The 20,528-nt window shown below is 54.1% G+C and overlaps 1 protein-coding gene across 3 annotated transcripts in view; it reads right to left on the bottom strand.

Annotated features, from left to right (window-relative positions):
* ADAMTS10 (ADAM metallopeptidase with thrombospondin type 1 motif 10) overlaps positions 1 to 20,528 on the bottom strand; it is a 132,913-nt gene that overhangs the window by 37,823 nt on the left and 74,562 nt on the right. For 2 of the 3 annotated variants that reach the window (XM_044998387.1, XM_044998389.1), the window contains 6 exons: positions 18,618 to 18,701; positions 17,921 to 18,066; positions 13,086 to 13,129; positions 11,469 to 11,574; positions 7,229 to 7,375; positions 3,018 to 3,159 (listed from right to left, as the gene is read on the bottom strand). In XM_044998387.1, coding sequence (XP_044854322.1) covers positions 3,018 to 3,159; positions 7,229 to 7,375; positions 11,469 to 11,574; positions 13,086 to 13,129; positions 17,921 to 18,066; positions 18,618 to 18,701 — 669 coding nt within the window. The remainder of the gene's footprint in view (positions 1 to 3,017; positions 3,160 to 7,228; positions 7,376 to 11,468; positions 11,575 to 13,085; positions 13,130 to 17,920; positions 18,067 to 18,617; positions 18,702 to 20,528) is intronic. The other variant, XM_044998388.1, reaches the window with a different exon arrangement.

Below are 20,528 nucleotides of genomic sequence, written 5' to 3' on the forward strand. Positions count from 1 at the left end.
AACTGGAAGACAATCTTTCTGTAAAAAAAACAGAGGAGTCCTTGTGGCATCTTAGAGACTAACAAATTTATCTGGGCTAGAACCCACTTCATTAGATGCTTGAAGTACAAAATACAGGAGCGGGTATAAATACATGAAAGGATGGGGCGTGCTTTACCAAGTGTTAGGTCAGTCAAACGAGATAAATCAATTAACAGCAGGATACCAAGGGAGGAAAAATAACTTTTGAAGTGGCCCATTACAGACAGTTGACAAGAAGGTGATGAAGTGGGTTCTAGCCCACCAAAGCTTATGCCCAAATAAATGTGTTAGTCTCTAAGGTGCCACAAGGACTCCTCATTTTTTTTTGCTGATACAGACTAAGATGGCTACCATTGAAATCTTTCAGTAGCACCTTGCTTTTTACACGATGCCCGTCACTATTGCAACTGAGCTCCCAGTGGGGCTGCAAAGGTGTCATGTGAGGACACAAGTTTCCTTACTGGTGATGAGGAGCCAGAAGGAAAGAACCCAACTGCTCTCAGATCTCAGGCTTCAGGGCTGACAAGGAGAACAGAAATCTTTTCACACCTGAACGGGGCACATTGGATCGAGACTCACAGAGAGATAAACAAACATGGCTCCGATGGACACAATTTGTTACGCCCAAATAAATTTGTTAGTCGCTAAGGTGCCACAAGGATTCCTCTTATTTTTTTTTTTTTTTTTACCATTTCTATAGTCACTGTTCCGGGCAGAACGCTACCTGAATTCATTAAGGTGAAGAAGAATGTGGAGGTCCTCGGGCACCTGTAGTCTTTGGGTCAATTACTCTAGAATACTGCAGGTGTTTGTTTTTCTTTTTTCACTCAGGAAGCATCGACATAAGCTAAAAAGGAGCTGGGAAATGGGCGTGTGAACTCGGAAAGGTTCCATTCCACATTTGCAAGTACAGTAACAATCAGCAAAGCCTCCCTGCTAGGATCAACCCTTGTTCATGGATTCATTTTAAGGCCAGAAGGGGCCGTTAGATTATCTAGTTTGCTCTCCTGTATAACACAGATCATAACATTTCAACCAACCTCAATAATTCATTGAGCCCAGTCACTTGTGTTTGACTAAAGCAGAATCTACAGAAAAGCCTCCTGTCTTGCCTTGAAGACATCAGGATGTGGAGAATCGACCACCTCCCTTGGTAGTTTCTTCCAATGGATAATCACCCTGACTGTTAGCAAGGTGGGCCTTATTTCTAGTTTGAATCTGGCTTTAGCTTCCAGCCATCAGATTTTTGTTCTGCCTTTCGCTGCTAGATTACAGACCCCAGTGAGATCTCCCGATGAGTCCGAGCTGATTGATAATCATCTGTTTTAATCCTGCCAGTCCCACAGAGCCAACACGGCTGCAGGAGGGTGAGCAGGATTCTGTCTTGAGCACCAGGTCAAATGACCAGTTAAGTTCTGATTTCAGAATCGTTTCGGTTGCTGATGATGCTAGAAGCAGAGAGAAACCAGTGTGGCCACTGGATCCTCACAATGAGCTGGTGGTGGCTGCCAGTGAAAAAGAAACTCACTTTGCCTTGTAAGCAAAGTGAACTGCTGTGGGAGCTGCAGATGGATGCAGAGATGCCATCGTTAGAGAATCGCTCTCCGGGTCATAATTGCAGTAAGTGAAATGCATCCAAGAGGCTCTTTGTGCATTTCTAGAGCAGGTGATGGGCCACTCTGATCTCAGTTGCACAAGTGTAAATCCAGAGTCACTCCATTGGCTTCTGTGGATTTCCTCTGGCTTTACACTGGTGTAACTGAAATCAAGATCCAGTCTTACTCTCTTTTCTTCCCGGCTGTTTTTCTTTTCTAACCCTAGTTTGGCTCCCCCCACGGACCCACCAGTGGTGGGCAGAGCTGGTCATTTTACTTTAGCCCCTGGAGTTCACTCCTCGTTTCTCCTTGGCCTCCCCAACTCCAACAGATCCATCGTGCGGCGCCCTCTGAGACCTGCAAACCGCTCCCCCAGGCTGAAAGGCAACACTAAGCCCATCTTTTCTCCTTCCTCTTGGGATGGTCTGAGTCTTTTACCTTTCATGCTGGAAGTGAGTCAGTTCTGAATCCCTCCACCTCTAGGGTGAGGCCTGCTTCCCGCCACTAGCTCACGGGTGATGGCGCTAACAGGAGCAGCTTGCACTTGGCCGGATACATCCCTTCCAGCCTGACAGCAAAGCTATGGAGGCACCTTCCTGCTGGGTTCAGCCTCCCACCCAGGCGGATCCTCTGTGCGCTGTTTGGGAAGCTGGGCCTTTCACATACCGCAATGATCTCTTTGGTGCACAGGCCTTCCAGCTGGAGTTCCAATCGGACATATTACGGGTGGGGAATGGATCAGTTATGTCAGGCAGCACGCCAGGGACAGGCCTAGTGGCTGATACAGTTCACCTCCAGAGGAGTCTGGCCTTCCACAGCAGACATTCCCTGGCTTCAGCAGCTTCCCCCCGAGTTGACTGGCTGAGTGTGAAGGAGGCGGAGGGGCATTCCGGGGAAAGGCAACGTCTGGTTTAATGTCCCAAAGTTCTTTCACTGTTGGGACTGTCTCATCTGAGAGAGACCGACCCTCTGTGAAGTGTATCTGTCCGTCTCCCCAGGAAAGAATTCCCGTGGGAGGGGTTTCTCCTCCTAATTGCGCGTGTGCGCGAGGGATTTCTCCAGCCAGCTCCCAATAATAATGACAAAAATGACCAGTGTGAACAAACCCCGGCCATCATCCGCCAACTGTGGTGCTCCCTAGGCAGCGGATGACTCAGGCGAGTGGTTTGCTTCCGCCAGAGCTGAGCGGATGGAAACCGAGCTCAGCTGAGCTCGCCCTTCGCAGATCTGACCTGGCCCCTTCCGCCCTGTCACAGCAAAGCTAACGGGGAAAGCGCTTTTGTTTCACGCAAGCCAGCAAAGCCTCGTGGGAGGTGGAAGAACGGCCCCGATGGCCCAAGCCCTTCGCGGCCCAGCCCTCCGCCCCCTCAGAACCGATAGTAAAGCAGGAAGGCTCTCTACCCCGTATTTACACTGGCGAGATTTAACTCCGTACTGGAAACGGCACTGCTCGTCCGCGTCGTAGGCCTGCCCGGGAGCCACCGTTGGGTAGACAAAGTCTTGTTTGGGAGGAGCGTTGTTCAAGCACAGTCCCATGCCTGAGCTGGAGAAGAAACAGAGAATCACAGATGGGAAACCTGTGCAGACAAATGGGGTTAGAACCAGCCAGCTGAGAACGAGTGATGGGCAAACGGCTACCGGCTTGGAGTTGAGCCTGGGTTACCTCTCCAAATAGCTGGAGTCTGCACAGCTGGGATGGAAACCTCAGTGGGACAGGCTTTGTCAAGGTCTCTCAGCACCTCCACCTCCAGACAGAGCCGGGAAGTGCAGAGGCTGCTGGGAAAATGACATGAAACAGGACGACAATTGAACCAAACTCTTCTGAACCTCATAAACGGCTCCATCTGAGTTTTTGGCAAGGACCCAAATACTACAGCGATGGCGGCAGTGGAGATACCAGAGACACAGGGACCTAGAGCGTCAGATTGGTTCTCCTGCTACTCAGATTGGAGTTGGGGTCAACCTGCAAAGTCTGGATCTGAGTTTCAAGCTTTCCTTGAACTCTAGAGCTGTAGGGTGCTGGGGTTTCAGGTCTACCCATTGGGAAGTCTGGACTGATGAACTCCGGGCCCCCAGGCAGCAGGAAGAGGATAAGAGAAGGGAAGGGAGTGGGAAGGTTAGTCCTGTGACCAAAACACAAGGCCAGGAGAACTGGATTCTGTCCCCAGTGACCTTGGAGAAGTCACCTAGGGCAAGGCTTTCAAACAGGTTGGCCTAAACTTAGGCAGCTGAATCCATGTTTGGGCCTGAGCGTCTGAAGATGCTGAACACACCCAGCGTCTATGGGCTGTGGCCGGGTTGGAGTGTGCTCAGCTCCTCTGGCAGGCCGCTTTCATTTAGGCACCGAAATATGGACTAAGTTTAGGCACTCGAGTTTGCAAGTGTCGGCTTTAATCTCTCTGGAGGGATTTTCAAAGGTATCCAGGGGAGTGAGGCACCCAACTCCCTGTGACTTTTAGTGGGTGCCTAACTCCCATAGGCCCCTTTGAAAAGTCAGCCCTCTACCTGTAGGCTGGAGATAATTATACTGACCTACCTTACAGGGGCAACTTTGGGACTTACTTAATGTTGATAAAGTGCTCTGAGATCTGCCCTCTGTAAGGGGAAAGGATTTAGGCTCTGATTCAGCAAAGCATTTACGCACGTCCTTAATTTTCGGTATATAAGTGTGGTTCTGTGGACACTGGGTTTGAAGCACCGGCCTGTAGGCTGTGTGTCTTGTTGCCCACCCCTCTAAGCTACCCACTCGGACAGCTGGCCTCTTGGGTATCAGAGCCGATGGAGAATGCATGGCTGGAAGGAGCAGGTCTGAGCACAGAGCTTCTGTGCTTCTAGTGCCCAGCATCACGTGCCTGGAGTTAGCTGGAGCTCCTCACGCAGAAGGAGCCGCATGGCACAAAAATGCTACAATGAACAAGGGCTGGAACACTCCTGCTTTTCCCAGCTTGCCAGGCCATCGTGGGGACGCCCAAGTTTTGCAGGAACGTTGCCTTTCCCTCCCGCACCACGGTCTCTCCTTGCTGCCATGTTCTTTTCTGAAATCAAGTCTCCAGTCATCACTCCCATGGCCTCTGTGGCACAAGAGGACCGTGCAGGTCCGTGCATCTGACTGGGGGTGGATGGAAGGGATGGCCAAGGGGGCTAAGTCAACTCTCCATCCCCCGCCAACCAGTTGAGACCCTCCAGGGCTCTGTGCCAACAACGGAAACCTCTTTGGTGAGGCCACATTTCTCCAGCACTATGGAGGAAATGCTCTTTGCCACGCTGTGTGTGCAGAGATCAAGGGTCTAAGAGAGAAGGAGTTCGCTGCAGCCAAAGACGAGCTGCCAGAACTGGAATTTCATGGTAAAGCCTCATGTCCCAGCCATGGGGAGGAAAACTCACGCCCTCGGGGTCCCATCGGAAAGGTCTGTGTTTGTTACAGTCTTTAAAAATTGCAACTGGAGGAGTCTTTGTTTTACCCCTTACTCTAGAGGGCTCTGATGCTTGGACCATTCTAAGACTGGACCAGTGGCTGATGACCCCAGTACACTGTTTGCGCCTATCCAGCTTCAGTTTAAAGTCGGCATCATCTTTCTAGCAGAGACCAGGGTCCACATCACACCAACAACCCCGCATCACAACTGGTGCTAACCAGCGCCTCCTTGATAGCAGGGGCGGCTCTAGACATTTTGTCGCCCCAAGCACGGAGGGTCCGCTGGTCCCACGGCTTCGGCACGCCTGCGGGAGGTCCGCCGAAGCCACAGGACCAGCAGACCCTCCGCAGGCAAGCCGCCGAAGGCAACCTGCCTGCTGCCCTAGCGGCGACCGGCAGAGCGCCCCCCACAGCTTGCCTCCCCAAGCACGCGCTTGGAGCGCTGGTGCCTGGAGCCACCCCTGCTTGATAGGAAAGCTGAGGACTGCATGGCCACAGAAACGGAGCCTTCTTGCCCCTGGGAGCCCTGCTTGAGCAGAACTGCAGTGCATTGCTAGGATGGGCTACGATTTTCAAAAGCACATCAGAGGCTTAGGAGCACATGTCCCATCGATATTCAACGGGACTCAGGGGAGAAAAGTTCAAAAGCACTGAAGGAACTTTGGTGCACAAATCTTGGTGACAGTAACTAAGACTTGTGCACCTAAATCCCCAAAGGTGCTTTTGAAAATCTCTCCCTTGGCTCCTAAGTTGCTTAGCTCAGGAGAGGGCAAACTACAGCCCGCGGGCCGGATCCAGCCCATCAGGGCGTTCAGTCCAGCCTGCGGGATTGCCAACCCCGTGGCGCAGCGGGGCTAAGGCAGGTCCCTGCCTGCCCTGGCCCTGCGCCGCTCCTGGAAGCGGCCGGAACCACGTCCCTGTAGCCCCTGGGGGAGGAGGGGGCAGAGGGATCCGTGCATGGTCCTTACCTGCAGCCACTGCCTCCCGCAGCTCCCATTGGCCAGGAAGGGGGAACCGCGGCCAACGGGAGCTTCAGGAGTGGTACCCACAGGTGAAGGCCGTGCACGGCGGAGCCGCCTGCCCCACACCACCCCCAGGAGCCACTGCCGGACATGCTGAGCACTTCCGGGAGCGGCATGGGGCCAGGCCAGGCAGGGAGCCTGCCTTAACCCCACTGCGTGCCACTGCCACCCCGCAGCCGCTTGAGGGAAGTGGTGCTGGGCAGGAACGCATCCCCCTGAACTCTTCCTGCACCCCACACCCCAACCCCCTGCCCTGAGACCCCTCCTGCACCCCAATCCCCTGCCCTGAGCCCCTTCCTGCACCCCACACTCCCTCCCGCATCCCAAGCCCCTGCCCTGAGACCCCTCCTGCACCCCAATCCCCTGCCCTGAGCCCCCAATCCCCTTGCCCTGAGCCCCTTCCTGCACCCCACACTCCCTCCCACATCCCAAGACCTTGCCCTGAGCCCCTTCCTGCACCCCACACTCCCTCCCACATCCCAACCCCCTGCCCTGAGCCCCCAAACCCCTGGCCCTGAGCCCCTTCCTGCACCCCACACTCCCTCCCACATCCCAAGCCCCTGCCCTGAGCCCCCTCCTGCACCCCAACCCCTTGCCCTGAGCCCCTTCCTGCACCCCACGCTCCCTCCTGCACCCCAACCCCCTGCCCCATCCCTACATTCCTGGCCCTGCATACAATTTCCCCACCCAGCTGTGGCCCTCAGGCCAAAAAGTTTGCCCACCCCTGCCGTAGCTACTTCTGAAAATCCCCATCCACAGCATATGGGGGAAGCTGGTTGCGCTGCTGCCCATGCTGTGTGGATAAAGAGAGGAGCTGCATCTCCCCAGCATCTTTCCTCAACACGCAACCCCTCTCCGCACTTCCCAGCTCAACCAAAATCCTTTGAAAGGTCTCAAAAAGCTGGTGGTTCGTTTGGGAAATTCCTGCTAGTTGTGTGGCTCTATGGAAAGGTCTGGATGCTGCAGGGCCAGGTAAGTCGGGAGGGTGAGTGGCATTAGCAGAGGATAATGCAAACCACAGACAAATGTACAGAGAGAAGGGGAAATGCCTTGTTGGCTGGGAAAGGGCTGAATATTGGGAGCCAGGGAATAGAATGCAAATGGGGCAGAGGCACGTGGGGTAATTTATGAGAATGGGCAGGGGAAGGGTGGGTGGGGCTGGCCAGGTTTCTTACTCCAGGAAGCTGGTGATATAATCCCGGCTGCAGGTCGACCATACGAAAGGGTTGGTCTTCATGGTGATGTGAGCAGCCATGAGCTTGGCCGTTTCCTGCCCGCGGGAGCCGCAGCCGTTGCCGACTCCATCATGGTTCATGCCGAACCTGGAAAAGGTCACAACAACAACGACAAAGACGCGAGCTGCGGTTACGAGCGGCTGATGTCCCTCCAGCGTGTCTGGGCACAGAGCCACAGGAAGCCGGATGATGCCGAGGTGGCCAGGCTCCTCGGCTGGGGGAAGCCAGTGAGGGATGCTGGGCCAACGGAAGATGCCCTGGGAGGTGGGGGCTTTAGAGTGCAACCGGTCTGCTTTTCCTGCCCCTCCTGGGTACGCCCTCTTCTCCGGGCCTCCCACCACTTCCAGGTTCTGATCCCTCCCTCAGGCGGGGGACTAGGAGTGGGAAAGCATGGAAGAACAGCGAGGATCTGACCACATGGCTGAGTGGGGAGACAGGGCTGGTGGCAGAGAAGATTTGGGGGGTTGTATGGAGCTGTGTTCTGGCATTCACTGGGAGGTAGAGGAACCTCACTTGGTCAAAGAGTGGGAGGGGGATGGAGGTGGGACTCGTCTGGGAGGAGGGAGATGGACCGGGGAGGAGTTTACTCAGCTCTAGTCTCTGAGTTCCATATCCTGTTAATTGTTTCAGGACCATGTAGACTGTTCTTGTATTGTTTCTTTCCCCTTACTTTCTAACTTATCTTTTTTGGCACTGTTTCTTTACTGCTTTGTCAAGGAGGAACAAGAAAATAGATGGGTGGAACACTTCAAAGAAGTGGTAAACCAACCAGAACCAGTTACAAGACTGGAATTTAACAATGATAAACCATTAGACCTAGATAGAGATGTATCTGAGGTAAAAATCGAAGAAGTAAAAAAAGCATTGCCGGAGCTGAAAAACAACAAGGCACCTGGTTTGGACGGCATTCATCCTGAGATGCTTAAATATGGAGGCGAAGACACAGAACGAGTCATCTGTTCACTCTGCAGCAAAATATGGACGGAGGAGAAAGTGCCGGAAGAATGGACCCTTGCTATCATAATTAAGTTACCAAAGAAAGGTGAGGGGAGTGACACTTCTATCTGTCACAGGAAAAGTATTAGCAGTGGTCCTCCTGAACAGAATGAAAGGAAAGATGGATACCATCCTGCGTGAACAACAATCTGGATTTAGAAAAGGGAGATCATGCACAGGTGCTATTTTCACCCTGAGATGGATTATTGAGAACACAATTGAACTTCAAGGCAGTCATGCCATCGATTCTGTGGACTTTCAAAAGGCATTCGATAGTGTAAACAGAGAAACAGTGTGGAAAATTATGGAACAATATGGAATTCCAACAAAATTAATTAACACAATGAAGGCATTCTACGCCAACTCAAAGTGCTGCATTAATATGGAAAAGGGATTGACAGAACAAGGAGCAATAGTCTCAAGTTGCAGTGAGGGAGGTTTAGGTTGGATATTAGGAAAAACTTTTTCACTAGGAGGGTGGTGAAGCACTGGAATGGGTTACCTAGGAGGTGGTTTTTCCTTAGAGGTTTTTAAGGTCAGGCTTGACAAAGCCCTGGCTGGGATAATTTAGCTGAAGATTGGTCCTGCTTTGAGCAGGGGGTTGGATTAGATGACCTCCTGAGGTCCCTTCCAACCCTGATATTCTATGATTAAGCCATTCAGTATCAAGACAGGTGTAAGGCAGGGGTGCGTTTTGTCTCCTTTTTTGTTTATGTTAGTCATCGATTATGGATTAAAACAATGTGACAGTGATACATATGGCCTAAAATGGAACAATTCAAGGATATTTGATCTAGGCTGCGCTGATGACATCACTCTTATCAGTGAAGATGCCAACGGACTACAAAAAGGTACAAATCAAGTAAAAGAAGCAATGGAGAAGATAAGTTTGAGATACAATGCAAAGAAATGTAAAGTCATGTTAATGGGGACTTATAGGGACAGAAGTCAAAATTGAAGAAGAGAAACTGGAGAAGGTGGACAATTTTATGTATCTTGGAAGTACCATCAGCCAAGAGGGTACTAGTTCTGAGGAAATAATAAGGGTATGTCTACACTACCCACCAGATCGGCAGGCAGCGATCGATCCAGCGAGGGTATATTTATCGTGTCTAGTCTAGACTCGATAAATCGACCCCCGAGTGCTCTCCCGCCGACTCCTGTACTCCAGTGCCGCGAGAGGCAGGGGCGGCTCCAGGCACCAGCACGCCAAGCGCGTGCTTGGGGCAGCAAACCACTGGGGGCGCTCTGTCGGTCGCCGCGAGGGCGGCAGGCAGGCTGCCTTCGGCGGCATGCCTGCGACAAAGCACGCCTGCGAGAGGTCTGCCGAAGCCACGGGACCAGTGGACCCTCCACAGGCAAGCCGCCGAAGGCAGCCTGCCTGCCGTGCTTGGGGCAGCAAAATGCCTAGAGCCGCCCCTGGCGAGAGGCGCAGGCAGAGTCAATGGGGGAGTGGCAGTAGTCGACTCGTAAGTCGATCTAAGTACGTCGACTTTAGCTACGTTATTCATGTAGCTGAAGTTGCATAACTTAGATCGATTCCCCCCCAAGTGTAGACCAGGGCCAAGAAGAAGAATCAGGAAGGCAAACTCTGCATTTGGAATACTCAGAAATATCTCCCTTGAGACAAAACTGCATTGAGACAAAAGTGCGTACAAAGCAATTGTTATCACCATCACAACATATAGCAGTGAGACAGGGCAACTTACCAAGAAAGATACGCAAAAGCTGGATGCATTTCATCACAAATGTCCGAGAAGAATATTGGGAGTAACATATAGAGATAGGAAGACAAATGAAGAAGTTAGAAAAATTATTGGACAAGGCACCCTCTCACAAATAATCTACAAAAGAAGACCTCAGTGGCTGGGACATGGAAAAGGAACACTTACCAAATACCGCCCTTGAATGGAAGCCAGAAAACGCAAGAAGAAAGAGGGGAAGACCGCGAATAACATGGAAACGAACAGTTCTGAACGACATCAAGCTCCTCAACATGAAATGGGAGGATTTGGAGAGAAGGGCAGTTGACAGGCAAGGATGGCAAATGTGGGTAGCCCAATGTGCAGCAAAGCACAGGCTGGACCAAGGTCTAAAGTAAAGTAAGTCTGTGAGTAATGAGTGCAAAGAGCCTGATCCGGCGAGAGCATCTCCTCTTGATGGCAACAGGAGTTGTTTCCACAGCATTTCACAGGATTGGTCCCTTAATGACTAATATTCTCCCCTCCCGCAAATTAATGAGACTCACTCTGCACTGGGCTTGTAACACAGTATTATAGGAATATGGCATTTCCTCTGTTTGACCAGACCATTGGGCTGCCTAGTCCAGTGTCCTGCTTCTAGCTTCAGAGGATAGTGTAATAATCCTGACCACCCGCAATGTACCTCAATAACTGTGTATGAAAGCATGTGGGGCAAAAATTCCTTCCTGACCCATGGAGGTGGCAGCTGAAGACATGGAGCATGAGATTTGACTGCTCTTAGTTTAGCCTACATAACTACGGGATGCTATTCTTGTCATTCTTGATATTTGTCATTGCTGAGGCATATAGCAAAGCAGGATTAAAAACGAGGAGGTGTTTATTTGAATAAATGTATTAATTATGATTAAATATTTCTACTGAGGAGCAAGTGCCTGTGAGGTAAATGGGTCCCACCGTGCAAGGTGCGGTGCAAACATATAATAAACAAGAGTCCCTACTCCAAAAGTTTACACAAGAGAAGATAAAGTGTCAAGGGGCTGTTAGTGCTTAGGCTTCAGGACACCAGCACATCACTAAGGTCAGGAAGAAATTTCCCTTCCCCATGGTATAGCGTTGTACATTGGTCCAGGTGCATTAGGCATCACAAGCCTTCCTATGATGCACAGAGCATTGGCCACTGCTGGACACAAGACAATGGACTAGGTGGACCAATGGCCTGGCCCAGTATGAGCAAGAAGTGAGATCTGTCTACATGCACTACTGGTGTGATCTGCTTTGGCCTGGAGTGGGGACATTAGCCTATCTGGTATGGGTGTGGGATATTGAACTGGATGGACTGCTGGTCCCACCTCGCATGGCTATTCCAAGGTCTTTACGCTGAAGACGATTCTCCAGTTGGCTACTGGTGAGAGCAGGCAAAAAGGGGAGGTCTTTCCTGTTAAGCGGCTCCCCGGGGGAACGCTTCCGGGTGTAACACTCACGTGTGGCCGATCTCATGGGCAATGGTGAAGGCAGTGGCCAGCCCGATGTCCTCGTTGATGCTGCAGCTTCTCTCTCGCTCACACATTCCTCCCACCGGGGCCAGCCCTAGGAAAGGCAGCTGCGGTTGGTACGGGGCCAGTGAGGAGCACTGGTGGCGAGGCCACAAGCCGTGTTTCAGGGTTAAACAGCCGGCTTTGGGCTTAATGTTAATTCGGCGCGTTAACCTGGCCTGGAGGGCCTGACTCTTCTCATTGACTTCAGTGGACTGTGCATCAGGCCCTAGAGCAGGAGGGGTAAGTGGTTTGCTGGGCTCTGGCACCCAGGTCTCCAGCGACTCCCAGTGCTGGCCACAAACTCGCTTTGCCGCGAGATGGCTGGGAACAGCAGGAGGATTTGGAAACACCAAGCGCCAATAAAACTCCACCAGGCTTCAGATCTGCTCCCCAGATTGTCTACACAGTGAGGAAGTGGAGCTGGTCACACCAGACGAGCCCAGTGGGGACAGAAAGGCCCATCCAAGGCCTGTTTTCAGCAGACTGAATATCCGTCTATAAAGGGCTGAAGCCACCATCCTGCCGCTGCCCATTGGAAAGAGACAAAGCCCACATCCTGGGCTTTCCGCTCCGGGGGTTTGGTCGGCACCCATCACCACTAGACTCAAACCTGCGTCCATCTGTGCTGCTCAGCACCCCGGAATATCTCTGGGTTCCTCAGTTCCTCTGCACACAGGATGCCCCAGGCTCAATGCCGGGCTCCCTTCCACCCGTGGAGTCAGAAGCAAGGCAGCGGGGCGAGGGGGGGGCTTTGGTTATTTGTTAAGAGCATAGCTTCCTACCGACAGGTGCCATACTGAGACAAGGGAACCCTCTATTTACCTACAGAGCAGGTGCAAGCTTCCCACCCATCTACCAGAACAGGACACGATCCCACGATGAGTGAGGAGTTTGTCCTCCACGGCCCATTCGGTTCTTGGCCTCCCAGCTGGACCACCAAGCCTCTAAGAAGTTTCTTTGAGATCCATCCCATCTATTTTACTTTGGGGGAGTATACTCAGCCCTCCCTTCCATGACCGCTCAGTTTAGACCAAACTTACGGAGACCCCGTGTATGGGCAGTATAAGAGGGCAGAGCCAGAGAGAACTGCATGGTCTGTGTCCAGCAGCGGCAATAAAGAATTCCCTTCGTGTACATCACAACAGAGTCCTAGCTCTCTCCTTTGCAGCCAGAGAGACTGGGCTGCTGACCAGCCTTCAGAATGAGTCACTGGGCTGGAACTGAACAAGGGATAGAACAGTGAAATGGGCCAAAGCCAGTCACCAGACCTTTGGCACTAAGTAGATTTTTTTTAACACTCGTTGAAGTAAGGAGTCAGTGCGGCCTAGACGATCAAGCATTAGACAGGGACTCAGGATACCAAGGTTCTGTTCCCAGCTCTATCATAGGCCTGCTGGCTGAGCTTGGGCAAGGCACTTTGCCGCTCTTTGCCTCAGTTTCCCTATCTGTAAAATGGGGCTACTGATCTCCTTTGTCAAGCATTTTGACCTCTACTGACGCAAAGCGCTAGATAAGAGTGAAGAATTAGTTACAACAGAGTCTCTGAGCTGGGCTCTTACCTACCTAAGGTGCCACATGGCTTGTTCTTGTAGATGCATATATCGTATCTGAAAGATAAGAAAGGAAAGAGATGAAATTAAATAAAAAAACTGTGCAGGCTGAAGAGATGGCAGCTTTCATTAGATCTCCACAGTTTCCCCCCAATGGAAAAAAAGGGGCATGGTTTTCTGGCTAATTGCCAAAGCATCTTAGCCTCCCGGCCTTTTGCCCTAGGAGAAGTGAGCACAAATCCTTTGGATATTTGTCATCCGGCTGCTCTGAGTGCCTGTATTATCACAGCCTGGGTCTCTGAAGGTTTGTCTACACTGCACTGCATGGCTGCGACTGGCCTGGGTCAGCTGACTCCAGTTCATGGGGCTCAGACGACGCAGCTATAAAACTGCAGTGTAGACACGCAGGCTGGAGTCTGGGCTCTGAGACCCACCCAGGGCCGGCTCCAGAGCCCAGCGGGGCAAGCACCCGCCTGGGGCGGCCCTTTCCCGGGGGGGCGGCAGGCTGGGCCGGCGGACCTGCCGCAGCCATGCCTGCGGGAGGTCCACCGGAGCCCCGGGAGGAGCGGACCTGCCGCAGGCATGACTGCGGAGGGGGCGCTCGGCCGGCGGCTCCAGTGGACCTCCCGTAGGCATGACTGCGGACGGTTCGCTGATCCCGCGGCTCAGCTGGACCTCCCGCAGGCATGACTGCGGCAGCTCAACCGGAGCCGCCGGACCAGCGAACCGCCCGCAGCTGCGGGAGGTCCAGCCGAGCCGCGCGACCAGCGGACCCTCCGCAGTCATGCCCGCGGGAGGTCCGCTGCTCCCGCGGCTCGGGGGCGCCTCCCGCGCATGACTGCTTGGGGCGGCCAAAAACATAGAGCCACCCCTGGACCCACCCCTCTCATGAGATCCCAGACTCCAGCCTGAGCCTAAGGGTCCACATTGCCCCGCGGCCCAAGCCCTGCAAACCCGTCAATTGACCCAGGCTCTGAGACTTGGTGCCGTGGTGTTGTTTATGGCAGTGCAGACGTCCCCTGAGATGCCAGGAGATCTTGGGAACCGAGCAGCAGCAGTGCCCCTCCTGCTGGAAAATACCCTCCTTATTTCGTTTGATCGAAAAGAAAACGATGCCAAGATTGAAAGAAGGAAGTGAGCAGCGATTCGGATGGCCAATCACAGCACCTATTCTACTGACCTCACTCCTGCTGAACCACCTACTACCCATGGGGCCCTGCTCCCAGTGTTTAATTTGTGCCAGGGTTTGCCAGGGCTGAGCCCCGGCGCCTCTGGGCCCGGCCATTCAGAGCCCCCGGCGCCTCTGGGCCCGGCCGTTCAGAGCCCCCGGCGCCTCTGGGCTTGTGAATGTAAAAAAATTGCTTGAGTCCCAGCACCTTTTTAACTACAAATTAAGCACCACCTGCTCCCCAGTAGCCTTTCCCATAGCCCCTGTCCACTGAGTGTCCAAGAGCCTCACATGCCCCAATGAATGTATCCCCCTCAGGCTCCCTGTGAGCCACCTTTCACAGGTGGGGACAACGATGCACAGGGAGGTTACAGCAAGGCCTACGCTTCCCAAAACAGCCGCTCATTTTGTGCGCCTCGGTTTCCGGAGGACTCCTTTACCCAGGCTCAGACGGGGGGACCTGAGCAAACTCATGGCCGCTTTGGACAATTTTACGACAGTGGAGATCTCTTGGGCCACCTGACCTGACCTGGCCGGCCTGATCTCAGCACGGCTGGAGGGGGAGGCGTCAGAGGGCTTGGAATGGGGCTTGGCTCTGCAATCCGCTTTCCCCGTTAGTCAGACCCAGCCCAAGTCCATTGAGCTTCAAGGCGAGGAGCGTGATGCATATGGTCTGTCAGGATTCCTTCACCTGGGGCACAGGGCCGGGGGGGAGGTACGAAGAAAGGCCAGAGCTAAGCCCCAGATAGGGATACTCACGGGCTTTGGGAACTAACAATTCAGTGGCATGGGCCTTGCTTGAATTTTTATACGTGTGTGCGCGTGACAGAGAGAGAAGAGGATGGTGGAGGGTGGGCTGGAATAGCAGGGGTGTTGCTGGTCAGGAGTGAGGTGCATCGGCTCAAAGGGTGGAGGATGCTGAGTCCGGACAGAGCCTTGGAAGGGGGGAAGCTCACATGCCAGCCAGCATTATAAGTCGGCCTCGCTACCACTGGCTGCCTCACAGACCCCGAAACCCGGGAGAAAACCAGCTTCCAGCAGGCGATGGGTTAAGAGTGACAATTGCTGGTAGATGGCTCCTGGCCCTCTGGCCTCCCCGCTCGCTCCACGTGGCCAAACCCCTCGCCCCCGACAGGAAACCGAGCGAGGGGGAAACATTCGCCGCTTTGTTTCGAGCGGATTCCGCTAAAGCCTTCGGAGGTTCTGACTTGACACGTCTCCGGCGGAGGAAAAAAGCCCACAGCTCAGCAAGATGTTATCGGGAGAGAGGGAATTTATTACAGACAGCTCCAGATGCGGTAGGCCCTTCCCAGGGCTGGCGCGGGAGCTGGCCCCGGGGACTTGGGCCCAGAGAGTCTCTCAGGGTTAGTTCAAACATCTGGCAGGAGGCCGAGGAATTCGGAGTCAGCGTCCGCGTCCCACACGCAGCAGCCGCTGCGAGCCAGGGAAGGTGAAGTCGGGGCTGACAGGGCTTTGGCCTGCCCCTCCCCCCCCATCAAAAATTTCACAAGCTCCCCTGACATGAGCCAGGCTCCGTGCAGCTCCTGCGGCTGAAGGGAACTGGAGCGAGTGTGCAGCATGCTGGGGAGGCCAGCAGGAATCGGGTCCTGCTTGGAGACTCCTTGCTCTGCTGCTTTCATTTTATGACCTTCCCGCCTCGCTTCCTGGAGGAAAAAGGAACGTGCAACCCCCCTCTCCCCCCACCCCACACCATCTGCACGTAGCCCACCGCAGTTGCCCCAAACTTGGGACATCCAACCCGAGCCCCCCACCATTAAAACTGAGCATCCAGGTAGGCGAGGGGCAGCCAGTGCTGGCTGAGGGTGAGCATCGAGCAGCTGTGCCGAAGTCTTCCAAACGTGCCTGTCAGCACCCACTGACATGCCAGTCTCACGCCCCATACACAGTCCTGGGCTCTCAGGGACCCCCGGCTTTTGTCTTGCTCAGCCAACGTGTCACAGGTGGCTGGATCCAGAACACAAAGCAGGTCCAGCATCCCAGTGCCAGAACAGGTGCGCCCTGTTTGGCCAGGCAAGAGGGCGGGACAGCGATAAAGGATCAGGGTGAACCCGAGAAAGGAGAGGGCGGAAGCAGCTGCTGGGAACAACGGAGCAGGCGCCAGTGGTAAAGCCCTGATAAAAGGGCAGGAGCTAGACTTCAGGGGAGGGTGCAAGGAGGCCTTTAAACGAGGACTAGAGCCAGGAAAATGAGGGGGATGAAAAGTCAAGCCCAAGCAAGGCAGAATTCGGTTTATGTTTATACTTTTAGTTTGGGATTTTGTGGGGAATTCCAGGGGCGAGTCCTGAGACTCCCAGCCCTGCAGGACGGGAGAACCTAGAGAGGCTGTCGGGAGAAGGTCTGACAAAGGTCGGACAGTAGGAAGAAAAGCCCATGGAAGCAGCACCGAGGAGCTGGACTGAGCAGACCTTGGCTGGGGGTTGTAGGATCCCTGGGCTGGATCCTGGTGCACGTTTCCCCAGCCAACCACTAGTACAGCGGCATGAGGCTGGAGATGGGGACAAGGACACCTGAGAGACACCTGGGGCTTGCCGTAGAGCAGAGACTGCGTCACTCAGGACAGGGCCGGTGAGAGATGCCAGAGACCTGGGGGCTTTGAAAGGTCCCCGAAGGAAGTTGCGGCTGGTTCCTGGGAGAAGGCTGAAGGCAGGAGAGCAGCAAGAGGGAGTTGCCTGCTGACATCTAACCCGGAGAGCTGAAGCCGAGGGCTGGAGAAGGCTGAAGGCAGCGGGGCAGTGGAGGAACTTATCTGCTGACGTCTCCCCGCTGCCGAGCTGGACCCAGGGGAAGAGTGAGAGGACTGGGGGAGTGAGGGATGCTCCCCTGGTGAGGATGATCTCCTAGAAGAGAGGCAGTGGGGGTCCCACTCGGAAGGAAATAGGAGCAGCTGGAAGGACTTGGGTGGCTGTCCTGGCAGAAGGACAGGAGAGGACCAAGCCAGGTATGGCAGAAGACACCGGAGAGTGGAACGTGGGGCGTCGAGGACCTAGATGCCCTGAGATTTTAAGGACTCCATGCGCAGGAGGTGACAAATGGACTATGGGTTGGGACTGATGTTTTGGGATTTTTGCACAACGATTTTGTAATAAACTCGATCGGGAGGGGTATTATTGAGGCAACAGAACCTGGAGTAAAGTTATTGGGTCTCCGAACGGGGGACACTGAGGCAGACGGGCCTGTTGTGCCATGGCGTGCCTCAGGGGAGCGCTCCAGGTGGGGCTAGCCCGTGACACAATGCCCCGGGTTAATGAAACCCTGCACAGTTCTCATATCTGCACTGTGGTCACACTTTCACAGGCAGAACAGTACGGCCCAAAGCACCTGGGCATGTGCTTATACCCCATTGATTTCAGCACATACCCTTCTGGCCAGGCCAGGTGAATTCTGGGAAGGCATCGAAGGACTGTCAGGACTCCCGTGGTTTAGCCTGCATCCTCACTGCGAAGCGAGTGGGTTACCAGCCTGGGCAAAAGCCTCGCTCGGGCGTTAGCCTATAGCCCCAGAAGGGCCAGCGAGCCACGGGGTAAAGCAGCTCCATGCTCAGGAGAGGTGGGTTTGTGTCTGGATGCAAGAGGTTTGAGGGCAACACCTGGGGGAGTGTCTGGGTCACCTCTGCAGCCAAGAGGGACCCAGAGAGCACAGCCCAGCAGCGAGGGCCTTACCTGGTGATCAGCACGGCGGTGTCGTGGTTGGCTATGCCGTTCTCAGGGATGGCGTTCCCATTACCATTCCGGTTCACAATGGATTTCTGCCACTTGCAGAAACTGTCCAGGGATTTCCCAGCGTGGTGGTTAATCTCCAGGGTGGGCTGGAACGGAAGCAAGAGGAGAGCATGTGACATGGAGAAGGTGCATTGCCCCTCCCTAGATGAGCGAGGGCTAAGTCCAGCACTGCTTCCCTGTCCCATTGGACAATAGGGCTGTGGGCATGGACTGGTTGGCGGGCAGAGGTGGGGAAAGTACAGCAGAAGATGTGGGACCTGTCTGGGAGCAGAACTGCAACTGGCTCCCTGCAGCAACCCCTTCTCCACTCTGTCCGAACAGAGAATCAAGCCCCCAGTAAATACTTGGGTCCGTTCAGGGGCATGGCAGGTGAGTTCTGATTGAACAAACGTGGTCTGGTCTCTAGCACAGCAGGCGTGCTGCACCTGGGAGAACCTGCTTTGTTGAGCACGCTGCATGGAACCTGGACCATTCAGCAGCAGTTCACAGCTTTACCACACAGTTAAAATACAAGATTTCACAAAGCCAGGGCAGCACGGCCGGGTCAGGGGGTCATGACTACACTGCACAGCGAGGTTGGAGGGAGGCGGGGTTGGCAAAGCTCCCCCACTAGCCAGAAGCTCCGCTGCCAATTTACCTGGTCCTCAGTGAGAAGAATCAGACGGGTCACAAGGATATTGACAATATTGCCCAGACTTGAGTCCTGGAAAAGTTTGGCAACCTGACCTCCAAGAAACAAGAAAAGACAAGTCTTAAAAATGAGCTCAGCACTGGGGAGATGGCATCTTACGTGCACGCTGCTGCTTTCTGCTGGAAAGAACCAGGTCTGCTCAAGCGTTATTGGTGTGTAGAGGTCTCGTCCTCCACTGTGAGGAGGCTTGAACTCAAGATATATGAGCCATCACACTGGATTTCGGAACCTAACAAAGGCCAAGGGTGTTCAGCTCGGGGCTCTGGTTCTGCCCTGAATCTAACAGAAAGCGCCACCTCTATGGATCTTCTGCTGGAGCTCAGAGGGTGAAGGTCTCTGGCTTTGGGGCTGCATTATCCTTGGGTCTGAATGTTGCTGAGGACCATGCATAGGTGCAGGGAACAACGTGGGGAGTGTTTTACATCACGTGGAACAATCAGAAACTACACACAGAACAAGCCCCAAGTCTAGCTAAACGGTGTCCTGCAGGGGTCGGGGCAAAGAGCCAGCAAAGAGAGGCTTTCACACCTGCTGTCAACAACTTCCCAGCCTGTCTCTTCTCACGGGAACACAGGAGTCAGCACACCCAGCGCATCCCCTTAATCCATCTCACCTGGTATCCTGCCTCTGTTATAATCCACACCTGGTCCTATTGGGTTCTGGGGAGGATGCACCGAGCCCAGGAACTCAAATAATTACGGAGGACAACAGAAAATATAACAAGGGCAGGTGTGAAGGTCAAAGGGTGAAAACAAGAGGACCATGGAGCAGAGAACCCTGGACAGCGCTCACTGCTCCTCGAAGGTGTCAAGGGAGCCAGTGGATGCCGCCCGGAGGGACTCTGCCCGGATGCGTGAACAGAGGGAGAATCAGAAATAGGCCCCGGAGTCGCAGAGAACCCCTCAGCCAACATCCTCTCCGCGGTGTTGTAGGCGGCCATTTGGCCATCGCTAGGTGCTGCAGAGGCAGGCCTTCCCTGTCCATACCTCACCCGGAGACCTGAGCAGCATTGCACGGAGGGATGGGATATAGTCCTTCCTAACCCTCATGTCAATCAGCTTATGCCCTGAAGCATAATGATGGCCCCTCTGTTTCCCCACGTGTTTTGCCCTTTCTCCTGTCCCATTCGCAGTGCGGATCATAAGGGAGGTGCTGTTTAGAGAATGGCTTTGGTCCCCCGCTATGAGATCTAGCCTATGGCTGGGGGCTTCAACCTTTTTTCATTTGCGGATCCCTAAAACATTCCGAATGGCGGTGCAGACCCCTTTGGAAATCTTAGCCATAGTCTGCAAACCCCAGGGGTCCATGGACCCCCAGGGTGACAACCACTCCCCTACAGCACAGCTGTGTGGGGCTAGACTTTGCCATTCCTAGTCAGATACATTCACACCCGACTCCAGAAGTGGTCTCTATGGGCTACATGTGGCATGTAATTGCTCCACCCCAGCAATAGCTGCGGAGGGCCTTCTGTCCCGACACCCCTCACCCTGGGGGTGGGGAGTAAGTCACTGCGGGCCTCCAAAGGGTCCGCCCAGTCCCCACGGCTCTCTAGCCTCTCCCTATCCATGTGCTGGCACTGGGAGCACTGGGTCTGCCCCACACCAAACCCGGACCCAGGAGCTGGCTGGGTCGATCTTACCCGCCTGAACAAGGAGGCGGGAGCGGAGCTTTCTCCCAGTTACCGTGCCCCGCTTGGCCGAGTGAGATACAGGCACAGTCTGGCCTGTTGTGATCCACCCTCCCCAGCAAATACACAAGTTGGGTTTTGGGTCACCGTGTTTTAGGCCGACCAGGCCACGTCTAGACTCAGGTTGTGACCTGCCCCAGGGCTGCCAATGATCCTCCAGGAGACGAGGC

The sequence above is a fragment of the Mauremys mutica genome, chromosome 24 (genome assembly GCF_020497125.1).
Source record: "Mauremys mutica isolate MM-2020 ecotype Southern chromosome 24, ASM2049712v1, whole genome shotgun sequence".
Classification (NCBI taxonomy): Eukaryota; Metazoa; Chordata; order Testudines; family Geoemydidae; genus Mauremys; species Mauremys mutica.